The sequence below is a fragment of the Rutilus rutilus genome (genome assembly GCF_951802725.1).
Source record: "Rutilus rutilus genome assembly, chromosome: 1".
Taxonomy (NCBI): Eukaryota; Metazoa; Chordata; class Actinopteri; order Cypriniformes; family Leuciscidae; genus Rutilus; species Rutilus rutilus.
Window position 1 is genome coordinate 73224613 of NC_140209.1, and position 19415 is coordinate 73244027.

General features: G+C 35.8%; 1 protein-coding gene across 1 annotated transcript in view; it reads left to right on the top strand.

The window, feature by feature from the left end:
• Positions 1-4482: 4482 nt before the first annotated feature.
• LOC311305888 (NACHT, LRR and PYD domains-containing protein 3-like) overlaps positions 4483-19415 on the top strand; it is a 43696-nt gene continuing 28763 nt past the window's right edge. Inside the window, exons 1-8 of the mRNA XM_084433855.1 lie at positions 4483-4856; positions 6351-6479; positions 7078-7185; positions 7547-7654; positions 7893-7977; positions 8254-8449; positions 8544-10527; positions 16945-17115. Of these exons, the coding sequence (XP_084289981.1) occupies positions 6421-6479; positions 7078-7185; positions 7547-7654; positions 7893-7977; positions 8254-8449; positions 8544-10527; positions 16945-17115 (2711 nt within the window). The 5' untranslated portion in view covers positions 4483-4856; positions 6351-6420. The remainder of the gene's footprint in view (positions 4857-6350; positions 6480-7077; positions 7186-7546; positions 7655-7892; positions 7978-8253; positions 8450-8543; positions 10528-16944; positions 17116-19415) is intronic.

Genomic DNA, 19415 nt, shown 5'->3' on the forward strand with positions numbered 1-19415 from the left:
GCATTTGGACATCGGCCAAACCTAATAGGCCACAGCCACTTACAAATGCAAATACAGCCTTCATGAAGACTCACAACAATTAATATCAATCCCAATGTATGGATTTACACACAGTACATCAACACACCTTTCCTTTTATTTGGCCGCACAGTAGTGGGAGCAGGACAGCCTCCTTCCACACCTTCATCTGTTAAATACAGGGAAACATTTAAAATATTTAAGCACAATTTATAATGAAGACTGGGCTTTATTTGTCAAAATGTCTTTCCATGACCAACTAAAACTTTGTTTCAGGAATTGAAGGCAGCACACGGTGAGCACTTGATACATAAATGATGCATTATAGGTGAATTATTCCTTTAAGGATAACCAGGTTCTGCCATTAGCAGGCTAAAGCCGCTGAAGGACTTGTACAATCAGTTTGGAATAATGTCATCACAGTGAAGAAATCACAGCTGAAAATAGCCTATCATTCCACAACTTTATAACCTTGAATAGACAGTTGATCTTGCAAATCAATTTCCATCAAAGTGTCTATGGGAATTAGGGTTGCACGAAATTGACAAAATGTGATATTGGAATATTGATCATGAATATTGTGTTAACGATATTAATTTAGATATTCTTAAACATATGTAAAAACACAAAAGTTGATTGGCCCCATTTCTGATTTCTCCATTTTTTCGTTGTCTCCCAGAGCCACGCTCATCATGTGGTGTTCTATAGGGCATGTTGCCCTGTCACGTGCATGTGACAGGGCAACTGGCCAATGAAACAATTACTCTAAATCGAATACAACTAAGCCACACAGTCAACGGACGCATCTCTCCACAAAATAAACGAAATATTGCATACTTTCTGCAACATTTTCATATGATATTGCACAACGTGATATTGCAATAATGATAGTGAGTCAATATATTGTGCACCACGAATAGGAAGACACCGAAACACCCAAACAATGTCCTAAAATATGGGCAAACACAGGCATTATTGAAGTAATGAAACAGCAGCAGTTCATGGAATTTGATGAGAGGTTCTAATCATATAATCGTTTTAAAATGTATATACAGTGGTGGCCAAAATCATTAGAACGGTTAGATTTTTTAATGTTTTAAAAGAAGACTTCCGGTCTCCAAGGCTCCAAGGCTTAATTTGATCCAAAATACAGCAAAAAACTGTAATATTGTGAAATATTTTTACAATAAAAAAAAAAACTGTTTTCTATTTGATTATATTTTTAAACGTAATTCATTTCTGTGATCAAAGCTGCATTTTCAGCATCATTACTCCAGTCTTCTGTGTCACATGATACTTCAGAAATTTTTCTAATATGATGATTTGATGCTCAAGAAACATTTATATATATATATATATGCATTTGGCAGAAGCTTTTATCCTAAGCAACTTACAGTGCATTTACAGGGACAATCCCCCTGGAGCCCCTGGAGTAAAGTACCCTCACTGCCTTGCTCACGGACACACTGTGTAATTTATTATTATTATTAATGTTGAAAACAGTTGTGTAATTTTTTTTTAGGATTATAATAATAATAAATGTTTCTGGACTCTGAATTTGTTTACAGTTTCACATTACACAAAGTAAGAGTATGGTTTTGTGCGGCTTACAACTTATTTATAATACTCTTCATATAGCTCCTTTTTGACCTTTTTCAAGAGAAACTGGGGAGGCTGCTGAAGGTCCTTCTGGGGAGTGGGGTCTTTTCCCCAGGTTCTGGGATAGCTGCTGTGGTTGTACTGGGGGTGCTAAAAGGGACACTGACTGTCCAATTGGGGACTTCGGTGGTCCAATAAGTGCTGCTGGGGGTCCCGTTGGAGCTGTTGGGGGATTAAGCAGGGCAGCAGAGGGAAATATTTTTAGTGAATAATGACTTAAATTTCAGTTTTGTTTGTCTACTATATGATAGAGCGGCACAATTACTTGTTAAAAGATTGTGATCTCGATTCAAACACCCACGTGATCTTATTTCTAAATGACAATGATTCTGAGCAGTTGCCATGTATCGGTATGAACATATATGCTCTATATAAATGATGTATGAACATATATGCTCTGATAATATAGTGTATAGGTTATATGCTGTTATAAAATAAATAAATTTTCTGTGTTCAGATATAACTTTTTTATTTTATTTTTTTAAGTAGCCCTACAAATAAAATGACAAAATGTAGATGTTAAAAGACATTTATATTAAATGTAATATTACAAAACAACACATTCATGAATTGAACCAATTTGGAATTATTAAACAACTCACAAAAATATTGACATAAACACAAAAAATATTACAAGACTTTGTACTCAACAGAACAGATATTATTTTACCCTCTGAGAGGAGGTCAGATAAATAAAATAGGTTTGAAAGCAGTGAGGCTTGTCTTAAGTGAGACCACACTATGGATACGAGGCCTCCACACACGATAACGTCCTCTAGAAACTGTGTATACTGATTCTGAAACTCTTTAACTGCATTCTCCTCACGACTGTTAAAATAACAACAAACATCTTCACAGAAAGTGCTCTCCTTGCTTTCACTGTTGCAGACAATGACTGACACCATGTATTGCTAGCACTTCTCTTACTGCTTTCTCTCGAGACAAAGTGCTTGTTGTATTCCTCATTTGTAAGTCGCTCTGGTTAGGTTAGGGTCAGGTCAGGTCAGGGTCAGGGTTAGGGTTAGGGTCAGGGTCAGGGTCAGGGTCAGGTCAGGGTCAGGTTAGGGTCAGGGTTAGGGAGAGGTACTGGTCCACCACATCCAGATGCTGATAGCACCTCTGCTTCATACCATGAACATGCATAAACATGAACAAACATAGATAGACAAACTCATCAACACTATTGACTTGTGTCACTGTCCCTTGAATGTGGTTTAAGCTTTCCCTCACAATCAGATTTAATGTGTGGGCAAAGCATGGCAAGTGCTTCCATTCAGCTTTCCGGAAAGCTGCTTTCATGTTGCTGGCATTGTCAGTCACACAAGCAACCACTTTGTTTGAGATTCCCACTCTTCACATGTCTTTTTAAGTTCAGCTGCCAGGTTGTCAGCAGTATGTCGGTCAGTGAATGAAAAGCAGTCAAGAAGAGGTGATGAAAGAGTAAAATGTTCATCGATAAAATGACAAGTGAATGCCATAAAACTTGTAGTTGTTCGAGACGTCCAGGCATCAGTCGTCAGACACACAGCAGAGGCATTGCTGACTTTCACCTTCACCTCTTCTTTAATTCTGCTGTAGAGCTGTGGCATCAGAGTGTTTGATATAGTCTTTCGGTTCGGTAAAATGTATGATGGATCAATTGCCTTCTAGAATCTTCTAAATCCAGTGTCACTGACGATTGAAAAAGGTTGAAAATCCAGTGCAATCATTTTAGATAACTCCTCATCCACTTTGCTTTGTTTGACAGGGCCAATTGGTGTTCTCACAAAGCTTGTCATCTAACTCTGTCTCGTCCTTTGGACACTGGTGCCAGATGAGGACGCAGTAGAGGCCGTAACAGAGGAGACAGCAGCCATAGAAGCACGACTACCTCAGGCTTATAAAAAAACAAGAAAAAAACTGAACTTCCGACATTGTCTATTTACTGTGTTTTTAGCCAAGTGCAACACAGTCAGTGACACACTGGGATAGACTATGTGGTGCCTGCCTTTTGGGAAGTGAATTTCCCCTTGCCCTTCCATAGCTGTGCTCTCTTCTTGAGCTTTTTGCCTGTGGGATTGTCCGGCTGAGCAGTCGTCACTATCGCCAGCCTCATCCACTCCTCGGCTGGGCTCTCTGGGCTCTCTGGGCTCTCCGCTGCAGCTGCACAAAGGGGATCTACATCATTTAAAATAATTATATATGTTTTAATGAAACTATGGCTGATTGTCTAAATGGATTAATCTAACAGCCTATCACACAGTGTAAATCAACATGACAACAGTCTCCTACACAAACTCAAACAGGTATGAGGCTCTCGGTGTTTTCAGCATCTGCACACACACACACACACACACACACACACACACACACACACAGTCTCACTGTATGAGGACACTCCACATGATCTTCATCTCCAGAGCTGCTCTTCAGAGTCACTTCACAAGCTTCCCCCCGTTTCATCTGAGAAAAAACTACTGTTAAACACACACTGAAACTGTCTGATTACATTTAAAATGAAAGTTTTTATTCATTTCAAAACATCATATTTGATGCTACGTTGTATTCAGTCATAAAACATAGAATCCAGAAAAATATAATAAAACACACTTTAGGAAGAAAAATAAAAAAATAAATGTGGGCCCTAAATTAAAAGGTAGCTTACTCTGTGGAGTTTAATTGTGAACAAACAAATTATGATGATATTTTTGGCCATATCCAGCTCTATTTTTGAATTATGAATCATTTGTGTCCTAATACAAAACAAAAGGATTGAATGTATAATAAATACAAACCTCAGGATGTCAGTCATTTACAATATCCAGCATCTTAGATAATAGTCCAGAAACAGGGAATATAACAGATGCACTGTTGAAATGTCTATTTAAGAGGTTTTAAACAGGATTTAGAGATATATGTGGTATAATATCCCGCTCGAGTGCAGTAGGTGTCGGTGTGCAATTGTTCCAAACCCACCTGTAAAACACAGGAAGAAGAGGAAAACGAAAGGAACAGCACCTGGGCCTCGTTTATCACCGCTGCGTCGCACAGAACAGGCCCTGAGAGAGGCGGACGACACTTCCGACGCATAAGCTGTGATTTATAAAAACAAACTTGACGGGAAAATGTGCGCATCTGCACGCAAACTGTGACCTATGTGTACGAACGTTTTGGAGACGGAGCAGTTTGGCGAACCGATGGTGAGCTGGAGTTAAATGTCGTTTTGGTCGCTTTTAGACAGAGCATTTTAAGAAAATTATACATATACAGAAAGATAATACAACTATAATTTCACTCACCAAGCCTATCACATGAAGCAAACATCCATCCATTCCTACATGTCCGCGCCAGCCAGCGAGCGCGCTGGGCCGTTTAGTGAAACTGACGCATTAGCCTATATCTAACGCAGATGAAGGACAACCGTACATCTTCATTATGAGTCATAATCATAAATACAGTGCATGTTCACAATAACAGTTTAAATAAATAAAATTATGATTTAAAATATGTTTTACTTCTGATATAAACGTTTAGATTAAATATAATCGATAATGGACGAACGGTTTTATAAGTACGCCATTTTTGGCTTTCGGGCGTACGTACACTTTTAGTAAGGATCCTACGCACAGTTTTATAAATGAGAGCCCTGATACCCAAACCTGTTACTCACTGGATTTGATCTGATCTATGATCCAGAAAACATTTCTCCAGATTTAGCACAATGCCTCCAAATCTAATAACACTCGCGGCCATTTATGTGTTTAATCCACAATCCATCGAGACCAGCAAGAGATTCTGAGAACGACGCGCGCGCGGACTGACAACAAGCGTTACTGAGTTTAAAATACTTATAAATTCATATAATTATTATTATTAATACATTCTCCATTAAAGTCATTTGTAATTATTAGCAACTTTGTATATAAAGCGTGATTTAAATGTGAAGTTTCAGAAGGCTGTTCTTCTCCGAACAGACGAAGAATCTGACAGAAATTACAATCTTTTGAAGTTAAAACATGAAGTTTTATTGAGAAAGGTTTATTGAAAACGAATATGTTTCTGAAAGTTTTCCCCCATTTCCTCTTCAGTTTTAGGCTGTTGTTTTTGTGATGTGAAATCGAAAGTATTTTTGAAGCAGACATTTACAGTAGACAGACAGATGAAGCCTGACGTCAATGAACAACAATCTGCTGTTATTAAACTGAATATTTCAGTTCATATATAGCAATTATGGTTAGTAGTTATACAGTATGTCTATTATAATTCTGCTTACTTTTACTCAATCAGTTATTTTAGGATCATTTGAAAGTAATGAAATCAATCATCATTGTGAACTTGAAGTAATGATTAAATGACAAATGATTCAACAATTAATAAAGATTGGGTAAATATGATTGTAAAATGATATTAAACTGTAATAGAGAATATAACAAATCAGCTTCAATTTTCCCACTCAAAGTTTTAAACACAATTTCTGTTCCCCAATGAATTAATATTTAGAGTCAGTTAAACTCATTAAACAATCAGAAATGATTAAGACCATTCGGTAATTTTACATGGCAATATATTTGTCTGTAACTCACTTTATTTTATAGGTTGTTTTTGCTGTTGCTGTTGTTGATGATAACTCCGCATTCTTCATTATTGTCTTAAATAAGATGTTCTTCATCTGTGTAAAATGGTGTCATTTCCAGGTGATGCTGAAGGATTGAGTGTTTCCAGAAAGCAGTGCTGATCAGTTTTCAGTGTCAGTTTAGCTGCAGTATGTCAGAGGAAAGAGGAAAGGACTCTCTCTCTCAGATGAGTCTCTCAGAGAAACACAGGTAAGACTGCGTCTGTTTTCATCAGTTTAAACTCGACTGGACTTTGTGTTTCCCTGTCAATAACACAACTTTAAGCATATTTGCACATGCTTTGCACAATTTCTATTTTTAACTTCTTAAATTAACTCTGACATTGTCTATAAAGCCCTGTTTGCTCAATAGAAAATATCACAGTTAATAATTTGTTAATAAACTTCTAGACGCTGAATTAATCCAAATAAATGACTTCAGTTTTTAGATCATACAATTATTGACAGACATTAGGAAACAACTATACACTTAATTTAATTAAAGTATGCTAACACAACTGTGTCACACAGACATTTCTGCTCTCTATTTCTGTCAATAAACAAAAACTTGAAATGTTCTCATAAATTAGAGTGAAGTATTTTTTAACATATTAAATCTCTCTCATATATATTAAAGAAATCGTTAAACTAATGTGAGCCAGTAAAATAAAATAGTAGTTAACAATAAAACAGTAAATTGTGTGAGTGTGTGTATTTCTGTGGAGGATTAGATAAAGACACAGATGTGTTTCACACACAGTTGATCCTCCTTTACTAAAGTGTTTTCTCTCTGTTCTTTGTGTCATCAGTGTAAGATCAGGCTCACATGTGTCCAGCTCTGTGTCTCTGAAGATTGATCGGTCTAAAGAAGGAATACCAATAAACTTCAGTGAGAAAACACCATCATCTAATAAAAGGTATTTTGTGTGTTTACATTGCATTATATTGTATTATTATATTATTTGTCTACAGTGGTGTATGTGATTGAACTTGACTGAATGAAACAATAAGTCTCAATAAAACTCAGTTCCTGAGAACCTTATGAAACTCATTCCAGTAACACAATTACACAGGCAGCCACAAGGAGACACAAATACACTATGGCAAATAGATAATGAAACTAAACGTATATATGTTTATCCATCCGACTGTAGTCATAAATGGACAAATGCACAGCTATACTGCATTTAATTACTATTTGCAACATTAAACCTTTTCAAATGAGACTAAAGTATCTCCTGTAGTAAAGTGTTTTCTCTCTGTTCTTTGTGTCATCAGTGTAAGATCAGGCTCACATGTGTCCAGCTCTGTGTCTCTGAAGAGTGATCGGTCTAAAGGTGGAGATCCACCAAACTTGAGTGAGAAAACACCATCATCTAATAAAAGGTATTTCATAAGTTTCAAATTTTTTGTCACACTGTGTTTAAAAGTTGTATCAGCGAATACCAATCATGAAACATTTTTAGATCCAATATTTATCATTATTTATCATTGAATCATTTATCATGATATTTATCATTGAATACTCTGATAAATATTTATCAGAGCATTCACAGCTAATGCTTTTTCTCTTTCTGTGATTTTGCCCGGAAAATCAGTATTTATTTGATTTATTTGATTACAGGCTTCAATATGAGGCATTAGACTCAGACGTTCAGACTCACAGGAACCACGAGAATTTCAAAGACAATCTTCTAGGAATCTTCCAAGTAGGAAAACACATTTTTATAAATGTTTAATATTCTAACAAACAAATATGTTATTGAACAAAGACATTTTATTTAATTCCTCCAGATCCATTTTTTCCTCTGAAGCGCTTATATATTTTTTATTTTTCTATTTGTTAAAAATATCAGCTGGTTAACATGTTAGTCTTTTAACTGGATTTTTTTATAGATATTATAGTTATTGAATAAATTGTGTTGACAAAATGTAGATGTACAATTTGGTTTAAATTGTGTCTTTTCTCTTACTTTTGTTTGTAGGATCTTGAGAGCAAAATAATCACGTTTCTGAAGAATGAGCTGGAGAAGTTTAAGAAAATATTACAAAAAGAGAACACAGAACACTTTGTGAAGGACTTTAATGAGAACAGATCCAGTATCAAAGAATCAGCTCTTGATCTCACACTACATTACCTGAGAGAGATGAAGCAAGATGAAGCTGCTGATGCTCTAGAAGGTTAGAGACTCATGATCATCTGTCTGATTGTCTCTTATAAATGTAGGAGAGAAAATGAAGACTAAAACTATCTATTTTCTGTTCCTGTGTTTAGATGAGCTGTTCTTCATTCATCAGCTAAAATCTGGCCTAAAGAATAAGTATCAATGTGTGTTTGAAGGAATTGCGAAGCAAGGTGACTCCACACTTCTGAATAACATCTACACAGATCTCTATATCACTCAGGGCGGCAGTGAACAGGTCAATACTGAACATGAGGTGAGACAGATTGAAGTTGCTTCCAGGCGTCATGAAGCACAAGAGAAACAGGTTAAATGCACAAATTTGTTTGAAGCTCCTGAACAAGACAAGGAGATCCAAACTGTACTGACAAAAGGAGCAGTACCTGAAAAAGACGAGGAGATCCGAACTGTACTGACAAAAGGAGTCGCTGGCATCGGGAAATCAGTCTCTGTGCAAAAGTTTGTTCTGGACTGGGCTGAAGGAAAAGAAAATCAAGATATCCGCTTCATATTTCCTCTTCCATTCAGAGAGATGAACTTAAAGGAGAAAGAAAAACTGAGTTTGATTAACCTTATAACTCAATTTTTCCCAGAGACAAAAGGACTGAACCTTACAAGATGGAATCAGTTCAAAGTGCTGTTCATCCTTGATGGACTGGACGAATGTCGCCTTCCTCTGAAGTTTGATTGTAATGAGACGTTGAGTGATGTATCGTCACCAGCCTCTCTGGATGTTCTCCTAACGAACCTCATTAAGCGAAATCTGCTTCCTTCTGCTCTCATCTGGATCACCACCAGACCAGCAGCTGCCAGTAAGATTCCTCCTGACTGTATCGACCGGCTGACAGAGATACGAGGATTCAGTGACGCACAGAAGCAAGAGTACTTCAAAAAAAGATTCACCGATGAGAATCAGGCCAACACAATCCTAGATCACATTAAACAATCAAAGAGTCTCTTTATCATGTGCCACATCCCAGTCTTCTGCTGGATTTCAGCCACGGTTCTCCAGAACATTCTGGAGGAGAAAAGAAATAATGATGTGAAAAACACTCAGGCTGATGAGATCTCTAAAACACTGCAGGAATCAAACACTGAAGACACTCCCAAGACTCTGACACAAATGTACACACACTTTCTCCGCTTTCAGATCCAGCAGAGCCGCCGAAAGTATGATGGAGAATACACACCAGATGTTTCCTGGGATAAAGACGCCATCCTTTCACTGGGGAAACTGGCATTTCATCAGCTGGAAAGAAACAACCTGCTCTTCTATGACACAGACCTGGAAGCCTGTGGTATTGACGTCTATAAGGCATCAGTGTACTCAGGCATGTGTACCCAGATCTTTAAGGAGGAAACAGGGATCGTTCTTGGTACCATGTACTGCTTTGTTCACTTGAGCATTCAAGAGTTTATTGCAGCCGTTTATGCACATCTGTTTCTAGACATCAACAAGACAAGTGTGTTTGATCATGAGTCTACAGAACAGGAAAACAGAAATGAAACCATGATTGATTGGCTCAAGACCCTTTATTCATATCTGATTCTATACATCAAGAAGACAAGTCTGTTTCTTCATGAGTCTACAGAACAGGAAAACAGAAATGAAACCATGATTGATTTTCTCAAGACTGCAGTGGACAAGGCGCTCGAGAGTGACAATGGACACCTGGACCTTTTCCTTCGCTTCCTCCTCGGTCTGTCGCTCCAGCCCAATCGACGACTCTTACGAGGTCTGTTGACACAGCAAGACGGCAATGACCAGAGCAACAAGGAAATAGTTCAGTACATCAAGCAGAAATTAGAAGATGATCTTCCTGTAGAGAGATCCATTAATCTGTTCTACTGTCTGAATGAACTGAACGACCAAACTCTGGTGAAGGAGATTCAGACCCAGCTTAGCAAAGGAAGTCTCTCATCTGGTGACCTTTCACCTGCCCAGTGGTCTGCTTTAGCCTTTGTGTTGTTGACATCAGAGGAGGAGCTGGAGGAGTTTGAGCTTCAGAAATTCAAGAAATCAGACGAGTGTCTCATTAGATTATCGGCAGTCATCAAAACCTCCAGAAGAGCTCTGTAAGTATTGTAATATATTTTGTCATGTTTTGCTCTCATCTGAAAAATGTCTTATCTACATTACTCTATAGTGATTCCTCATCATGAACATGAACTTATCCCTGTAAAGCTTGACATGAAATAATAGTCTGAATTTTATTTTTTTGTGTGGAGACAGTTTATCAAACCTTTAGAAAAAATATAAAAGACCATGTAAATATGTTTGCATGTTTGTCTTGTATCATATGATACACCAGACTTTAATGACTTGTACAGAATTATATATTAGCTCATCTTCATACTTGTGGAAAAATAATTGGGGAAATAATGTGAGGGAAATAATGTAATTTGGTACAGATGTTATTTATATTGCCAACAAGTAAGATGAAATTCTGCAAGGTTATAATATAAAACATTGAGATTTTTTATAAAACAGGCTTAAATAAAGTACATATATATTACCACATCATATATTAGTTGTCCCTGTCACGTGTCAGCGTTTGTTTGGACTTTCAGTTCGAGTTTTGCTTGGTTCCTGTTTGCCTTTCTATGGTTACTGTCATTATCAGTTCAGTTGTGTCACCTGTTTAGTCATCATCGTCATTAGTGGTCGACCGATATATCGCCAAGGCCGATATATAGGCAGATATTTGGCACTTTTAAAATATCGGCATCGCCCGATACGTTTTTCTGATTGGCCGATGTGTTGGAAGCAGGACCTTTATTTTGACAGCGCTCCGGACTTTTATTTTGACGGGCGGTGCTGAGAACACCAGCGCCTGATCACACAGCGCTCACTCACATTCGTCTTCATTAGTTTACAATCTCTGTCAGTCATATCTAATACTTTGTTAGACAGAACTGGTAAACAAAGAAAGTAAATGGTATGCGAAAAAGTAAAGTGTTGCTTTTATATTATTTGTAACAGAAAAGGCAAACAATCAGGCTAAAATACTTTATCATTTACTCGTCAACATTCAGCAAATGCGCATCTACATCATTTAAACAAATCTCTGAATATCTAATAAACATTTAATATCACAAACCTTGCAGATTTAATGGAATCCAGCTGTGATGTCTTGTGAGGTGTGCATTTGTAGCCTGATAAACGTGTGACTGCGAGTGACGGTCGGTCCGTGCGAAGTGAGTGAATGCGAACAGAAGATCAGCTTCACAGGAGACGCGATCGAAAAACTTTAAATCCTTCATTTTAAAATATGCTGTGCTATATCCAGTTGGCCACTGTGTCATATTCATATTGTTTTCACTGTGTGCTGTATGCAATATTAGCTTTACCTTGTCTTTATTTGAAAAAAAATATGATTACCAGTGCGCACGATATTACCAGGGGCCTGTTGCACAAAACTAGGATAAGGGATTAAGCCAGGATATCTTGGTGATCCTGGCTCAATTGATCCGTAATCCGGTTGCACTAAAGCTGGATAGGGGGCAGGAGGATATGTTATGGTATAAATTACCATGGAGATTTATTCTGTGGAGCTAGCCTGCTCCAGACCAGGCTAAATTCCAGGATCTATTTAATCTCATCCCTAATGTCAGTCAGCAGTCACCACAAATGGAAACCAATAGTTATTTCACTGCTCACCATACATTGTTATCACATATAACTAGACCCACTGTCATTATTTAAACGTTTGTGATCATTCATTTCAATCATTTTGGATAAATAATGATTTTTAGATGATGTTGCTATCATTAGATAATTTACAGTTTCCCATAGACTATAAGGCTATATATAAAATGATAGAATATTAGGGCCACAGAGGGAAAAAAAAAGACAAGTCATAATATTGTAACCAGTTGTTTTAAAGGAGGACAGTTGTTAAAATGACAGATGCGGGGCATTTCGTGAAATTGTACTTCAGTATGGTTTCATAAACAAAGACATGCTGATGTGCCAGAATATTAAGTATCACATTGTCATAAGTATCAAAACTGTAAAAAGAATATGTAGCTTTTCTGCAGAAAGAACCAGCCTCATAAATTTATGACTTTATCCTTTTTCCTCAGTGTGGCCCTAGTACTCTGTCATATAAACAAATACACAAATACACATTCCATATGAATATAAAAACACAATGTGTAACATTATGTTCCTTTATTGAATAAGGACAAAACAAAGCAGGTAAACCATCAGCTCCTTTCGAAACTGAAGTCACAGTGACTCTACAAGATGGAAAGCACAGAATCAAAGCATATTATACAAAATGATACATACACATTCAAAGGTCTGTATATAACACACCCTGCATGTCTGCACACTAAAATAAATGCAGGACAAATCAAATATCAAAAAAAAAAAAAATCTTAAATAAAGATGTATTTTCTTGATTTGCTAAATGACCTAGCAAAATAAGTATAGTTTAGACAAAAAATATAAACTTTAAGTAAATGTGTGCTTAAAACAAGCCAAAAAATAAAAAATCTGTCAATATAATAACAAAATTCTCTTGAAATAAGTTTACTTTTTCCATAAACACTTAATTTTAGAAAAGTTATCTTGTTTCACTGGCAGATTTTTTTGCTTATTTTCTTAGGTAATTTTGCTCAAGAAAATATTTAAGATTTTTTTTAGATATTTTTTTTTTACTGAAAACAAGACAAAAATACTAAGTAAGAAAGACATTTTTGCAGTGCAGTGAGCAACCGACCTTGGGTCCTTTGAAAGGCGCTATATAAATTAAAGTGATTATTATTATAGCTCATCTATTTATTCAATTAAATTTTATTTATATAGCACTTTTCACAATTGTTTCATTCTGTCAAAGCAGCTTTACATTAATAAAAGCAGGAGAAACACACAAAAAAAAAAACGGTGGACAACATAAGAAGCAGAGTACAACGGCTAAGATTAAACCGTACTGAGCGTAGTAACGTTAAATAATAATGTAAGGCTTTAATAATAATTTATCATAGCTTTATACAGTGTGATGGAGTTACTTTACACAATTTCACTCATATCTGCAGTGCATTTCAATTAAAAATTTAACCGTTTCATAATTACAGTACAACTGCGTTTTTGGAGATGTGAATTAAATATTTGAATTGTAATTGTGATGTTTCAGCGGAGCGGTGAGTGTGTAATTGTGCACTACTTACGCATTCAGGCGGTCTGCAATACTTTGCCACGCTTTTTCTCTTTGCTTTATCACTGTGGCGGTGTTGCCTTTCTTCTTAATTATATCTTTTACCTCCTCGTATGCCTCCATGAAGATTTGTGCTTCCGACGGGGAAAAGTACGCGGCTCTAGTTGCCATGGTAAATCAGTTAATCTGTGATCTGTGGCGGGGTCTATTTGAGTGAGCCGTGAGCGCGCACCTATACAGGATTGGTTTCACCTGGCTTAATGAATCCGTGTCTGCTCATCCTGGCTTGGTCTTTGTGCAACCAATTAAGCCTGGACGCACATGTTTTGGCTTCATTGAGCTCAGCTGAGTCATTTATCCCGGATGTCTTAATTCTACTTTTGTGCAACAGGCTTCTGATTACTGAGTGCCCTGTTACAGTGTTTGCTTCCTTTTTATTAACATATTCATATATTTTTAAACAATTACTTTATTTGTGAAAAATACTGTAATAGGATTGCAGATTCAAGAAGTTGCCATCTAAGCATGTTTATTTTAAAGATTTGTTTTCTAATTTATTTAAAATTTATAAAATATTGATAAAAATAAATATAAAGTATATAATAATAATATCGGCTTTACATCGGCTATCCGCCATCCTGCTCTCTAAGATATCAGCATCGGCATCGGCATCGGCCATCAAAAAAACAATATCGGTCGACCACTAATCATCATCTATCTCACTTGTGTTCTGTTAATCAGTGTAATGTGTGTTTGTATTTAAGTTCCATTCTGGGGTGCGTTTCCCGAAAGCATCGTTGGCCAACTATGGTTGCAAGTTCATCGCAATGTCCATTGAACTCTATTGGTAACGAGGGATCTTGCGACCATAGTTGGCTAACGATGCTTTCGGGACCCCTGTTCAGTCAGTCCTTGTCCGATCTCCGTCGTATTTAGTGTGTGTGTGAACCTTCTGCCCATCTTCTATGTACCTGTATTATTTATATTGTGAGCAAAAGTTTGCATTGGAACTTTAGATTCTCCTTCGTCTTCTTCTGCCTGCACCACACCGTGACAGTCCCTCTGTATCTCCTAGTAATTAGACATTTTAAATGCTTATTTTTATCAGTAATTCTGTAGTTTAATGTAATAATAATGTAATGTAATATGTAGATTGAGAGATTTACAAATAAACATTTATCAAAAGCCTGTTGTATAATATGTGATGTACACATTTAAAGTTGTTTTTTCTACAAAAAAAGTTCAAAATGTTTTTTATTTTCAATGTTTTTTTATTTATTTAGTGAATATTAAGTAAAATAAACTATAAATGTAATTTCAGTAATTCTTATGGATGCTTTTTTACTATCTTTAAATTAATGATATATCACCCATTGATCACCCTGCTCTCTAAGATATCGGCATCAGTCATTGGTTAAACTTAATCTTGAAATAATACAAATACAATTTCTTAGGTTCTTAGGTTAGGGGTGGGCGATATGGCAAAAATATCATATCACGATTTTTTTCAGGAAAATCACGATTTACGATTTTATCACGATTCTTTTTATGTTGGTTTTACTATTTTGTGACTTAGCATTACAGCCAGTCTAATGTCACTATTTTAAAAACAAAGCCTTAGGTAAAAAAAAAAAAAAAATGGCAGAGAGGGGAGAAGATAAAAATATTTGTCATTATTTTCTTTGTTATTAAATATTAAGATCAAAGATACACATTACACATACACAACTTAATATACAAATTAAATAGGCTAAACAGTGCTTTATATTTTCAGCTACAGTAGGTGTGTTTAACAGTAGCATTGAATAAAGTAATTAAATGAACAAATATGAAAATAAAACAAAACAGACTTTCCTGTATAAATTATACATTGATACTTATTAAAGCTACTGTTAAAGTTATCAGTCAAGGGCAGTGAGTGATTTTCTCTTTGCATTGTCTTGTTTTATTAACATTAAAGGGATAGTTCTCCTAAAAATTCAAATGATCATAATTTACTCTCTCAAGTTGTTTTAAACTCGAATAAGTTCCTTTATTCTGTTGAAAATAAAAGTTATTTGGAAGAATGTGGGTAACCAAACAGTTGATGTACCCCAGTGACTTCCATAGTATATTTTTCTCCTATGGAAGTCAATGGGGACCAGTTACTGTTTGGATAGCCACATTCTTCAAAATATTAATATTAGAAAAATATTAGAAAATATTAGAAGGAAATTAATACAGGTTTGGAAAAACATTAGAGTGCGTAAATGATGATTTTTATTTTTGGGTGAACTATCCCTTTAAGGACAAGCGGCAGCATGTTTACTATTACTACGGTCTCTTTAAGAGTTGCGCGCGACGCTTCTAATATACACGCATTTGACAAGCAGATTTTCTCTCAATTTTCTCAAGTTTGCTTTCACTTTAGACATAACCGACTTTGTTTATGTAAACCTTGTGTGTATTTAACAGTATAAGCACAATAAGACTCGAACGATAACTTAGTCCAGTATCCAGGCGCTGGTAGACAGGCTTTTAGTGCATGTGAGCTTCACATGTATGCACTGAGAAACGTACACGTTAGAACAGTGCATCAACATGCGAATTAAATGTTTAACCGACAAGGCATTAAAACACATGCAAATTGTGAACTTTTGTGAACTGCAGTGTCCTGTTCCGCTGCTTTAAGATTTTATGTGAATATACGTCGCGTTGTTCAGTATGTTGGGACAGAGGCGCCAGAACAGATGTAATGCACAATTCTACGATATTTCTTCAAAAGGAGATCGTGGAGACATTTTAATTGTCCACGATCAAAAATCGTCATATCACACACCCCTATCTTAGGTTTAAGTAATCTTAGCTTTACTTGAATCATTAAAGATTTTATAACAAAAAGACATGTACATGTGAATGAAGGCATTTTTAGAATTATAGTGAAAGGCCTTTAACTTGCCATAAAACTGTGAACTGTCTCATCTAATAGTGTCAGTGCAATCAAGTTAAGTCAATAATATTGTTGAATTTTAAGGTTCCCCAACTAAGCAAGCCAGAGGCAACAGTGGCAAGAACCCAAACTCCATCAGGTGACAGAAATAGAGAAGAAATCCTATAGCTATTAATCTTAACGCAAATATTTTTTTTCAAACATGCTTAATTTTATCTAGGAAATTTGTCACTGAATAAAAAATTCTAATGTACTGGAAATAGTATTTTTTGTAGATGAATGCTGTTTGAATGCATTGTATGCTGTTTATGTAAAAAAAAAAAAGGAAAATGTATTTAATATTTGTTTATAGAAAATGTATTGTATGTGTGCCATCTAATTCTGTGTTGTGATTTATTGTAGGTTAAATGATTGTAACTTAACAGAAGAAAGCTGTTCAGCTCTGGCTGCAGTTCTTGGATCAGATACCAATCTGAAAGAGCTGAACATGAACAATAATAATCTGCAGGATTCAGGAGTGAAGCTGCTCTGCACTGGACTGAAGAATATAAAGTGTAAATTGGAGATACTGAGGTAAGTTGAGCCACAGGAGTCACATGACTAAAGTAAGGTGCAATGACTGACAGGACGATGCCGGAGTTTAAAAGTTATAAATAAAAGTTGCATTTCTTTGTTTAATATAAGTAAGTTTGTCTTTGTTCTATGGTAGTCGTGTTTTTCATTCAAAATAATAATGAGCCACAAACTAAGCAATCCAAAGATCTTTTATTTATTTGTTACAACGTGGGTATAGCATATCATCCTTCTTATGAATTTTGTTAATAAAAGTCCAATGTTTAATATAAGTGAATTTATCATTGTACTATTTTATTATTGATGTATTTTCATTAATACTAATGAACCACAAACTAAGCATTTGTTTTAAATTTAGGGGAAAACACTAAGACCTTCATTTATCAGTGTTACAATGGAGGTATACTATGCCATCTGTCCTATTTGTTTTGTTGATAAAAGTTTGATGTTCAATATAAACGAGGTTGTCATTGTGCCATTTTACTGTTGTTGTGTTTTTTTCAGTGAGTAATACTGAAGTGACATTAACCCTCTGGGGACCAAGCTGTTTTTGGGGTCCTTGAGATGTTCTGACATGCCTTGATATTTGTGCTTTTTTCAGTTATTTATAAACATGTTAATGGCAAAGGTGTAAATTCACTCTATATAGCACAAACAGGGCTACCATAATATGCGAGCAACGTGTATGTAGATGTTTGTATTTTTAAGAGAATAATGTTTATGCGTGGTTATTGGAAAAAAAATAAAATGAAAGTTGCTGATTTAAGAACACAAAACACATATTAAATATGTGTCCACAAGACTTTTGATTAATTGATGTTGTCCCTTTGAGTTCTAGCTTCAAAATTATGTGAAAATCATCCTGCCTAATTGTTCACATAAAACACTACATTGATTTAAACATTGTAAAACAGTTTTTTTGTCAGAAGAGGTTTATGCGTGGGAGTGGTAATGGGTCATCATTATTAATGAGATTCAGACCAGGGGTGTGACATAGACGCTCCCCCAAGTGCTAATGGGCCATCAAGTGAGGCAGCCTTAACAAAGAATGAGGAGATTCAAATGTTTTGTTTTTCAATCTGTTTTATTGTAATTTTGTTTAAAGTTGAAAACTATTTTTATCATATATTTTACAGAGTACTATTCCAGCACATGCATAACTGATGGACATTTAGCAAATCTGATAAAGCAACACAATATAAGCTCTTTTATATTAACATTACCAATCAATAATTGTTATATTGTGCATATAACAACACATTTGTTGCAAAGCCACACAGGCACATATAGGCTACATTTGTATCATCACTAAGTATATAAACAAAATGTAACTAACATCTGTAAAATAGTAGGTAAATGTGTACTTACTCTTTCTGATTTCTGACTGTGTTGCTAAGCACACTCCGAGTTGCAGGCGGAGGTAGTGATGAAGCTACATTCCTTTTAAAAAAGTTGAAGAATATTATTACATAAATATAACTATAGTAGCATTAGTCTATAATGAATAACTGATGTAAATAATTTTAGACGCGTGCAATAAGCCTATATGCGTGTCAAAATGGCCATTACCGGAGAGGCACACCGCAAACATTAGCCTAACACATTTGTGCACTTCATTAACTGGGTATATTTACACATTTCAGCACATTTACACACATTTACAACTGATATTTGCGAGCATGCATCGTTAATGATAACGAGGCAGCATTTATATAGTCAAAATATAATCTAAACACCTACTAGGCCTCCTTTCTAAAATAATTTCTAAATTCTATCTTTCATACATAATGATCTAAACATATCATTTAGGATACAAATACAAATTTCCTAACCAAGGGGTGTAGCATATGTACACAAAAAAAACAAAACATTTTTGACGTTGAAATGGTACGATATATTAAATTCATGGTATAGATATGCACTTTCATTAGATCGTGTTGAATATAGGTAGATATCAAATGTCAATACTCTGGATGGCAAGTCCACCCAGTATAATATGTAAGCTCATGTTTTGAATAGCTTGTCAACTAATGCAAGTAAGAATAAATACTTACTCATCCGAAATTCTATCCACGGCTGGATCAATTTGCTCTTCAAAATACAAACGGTCGTCATCAGAGTAGTCACGCTCCTCTTCTGATGAAAATCTGGACTCTTCGTCGCTAGTATCCAGGACGAACTGAAGGGCTTCCGCACCGGTGTACCGTGTCATCTTCCCAACGCGCAGGTGACTGAATGATGAAACTTGAAGCGTTTAATGCATTTGCTTGGGGGCGTTTACCTGTTTTGCATAGATGGCT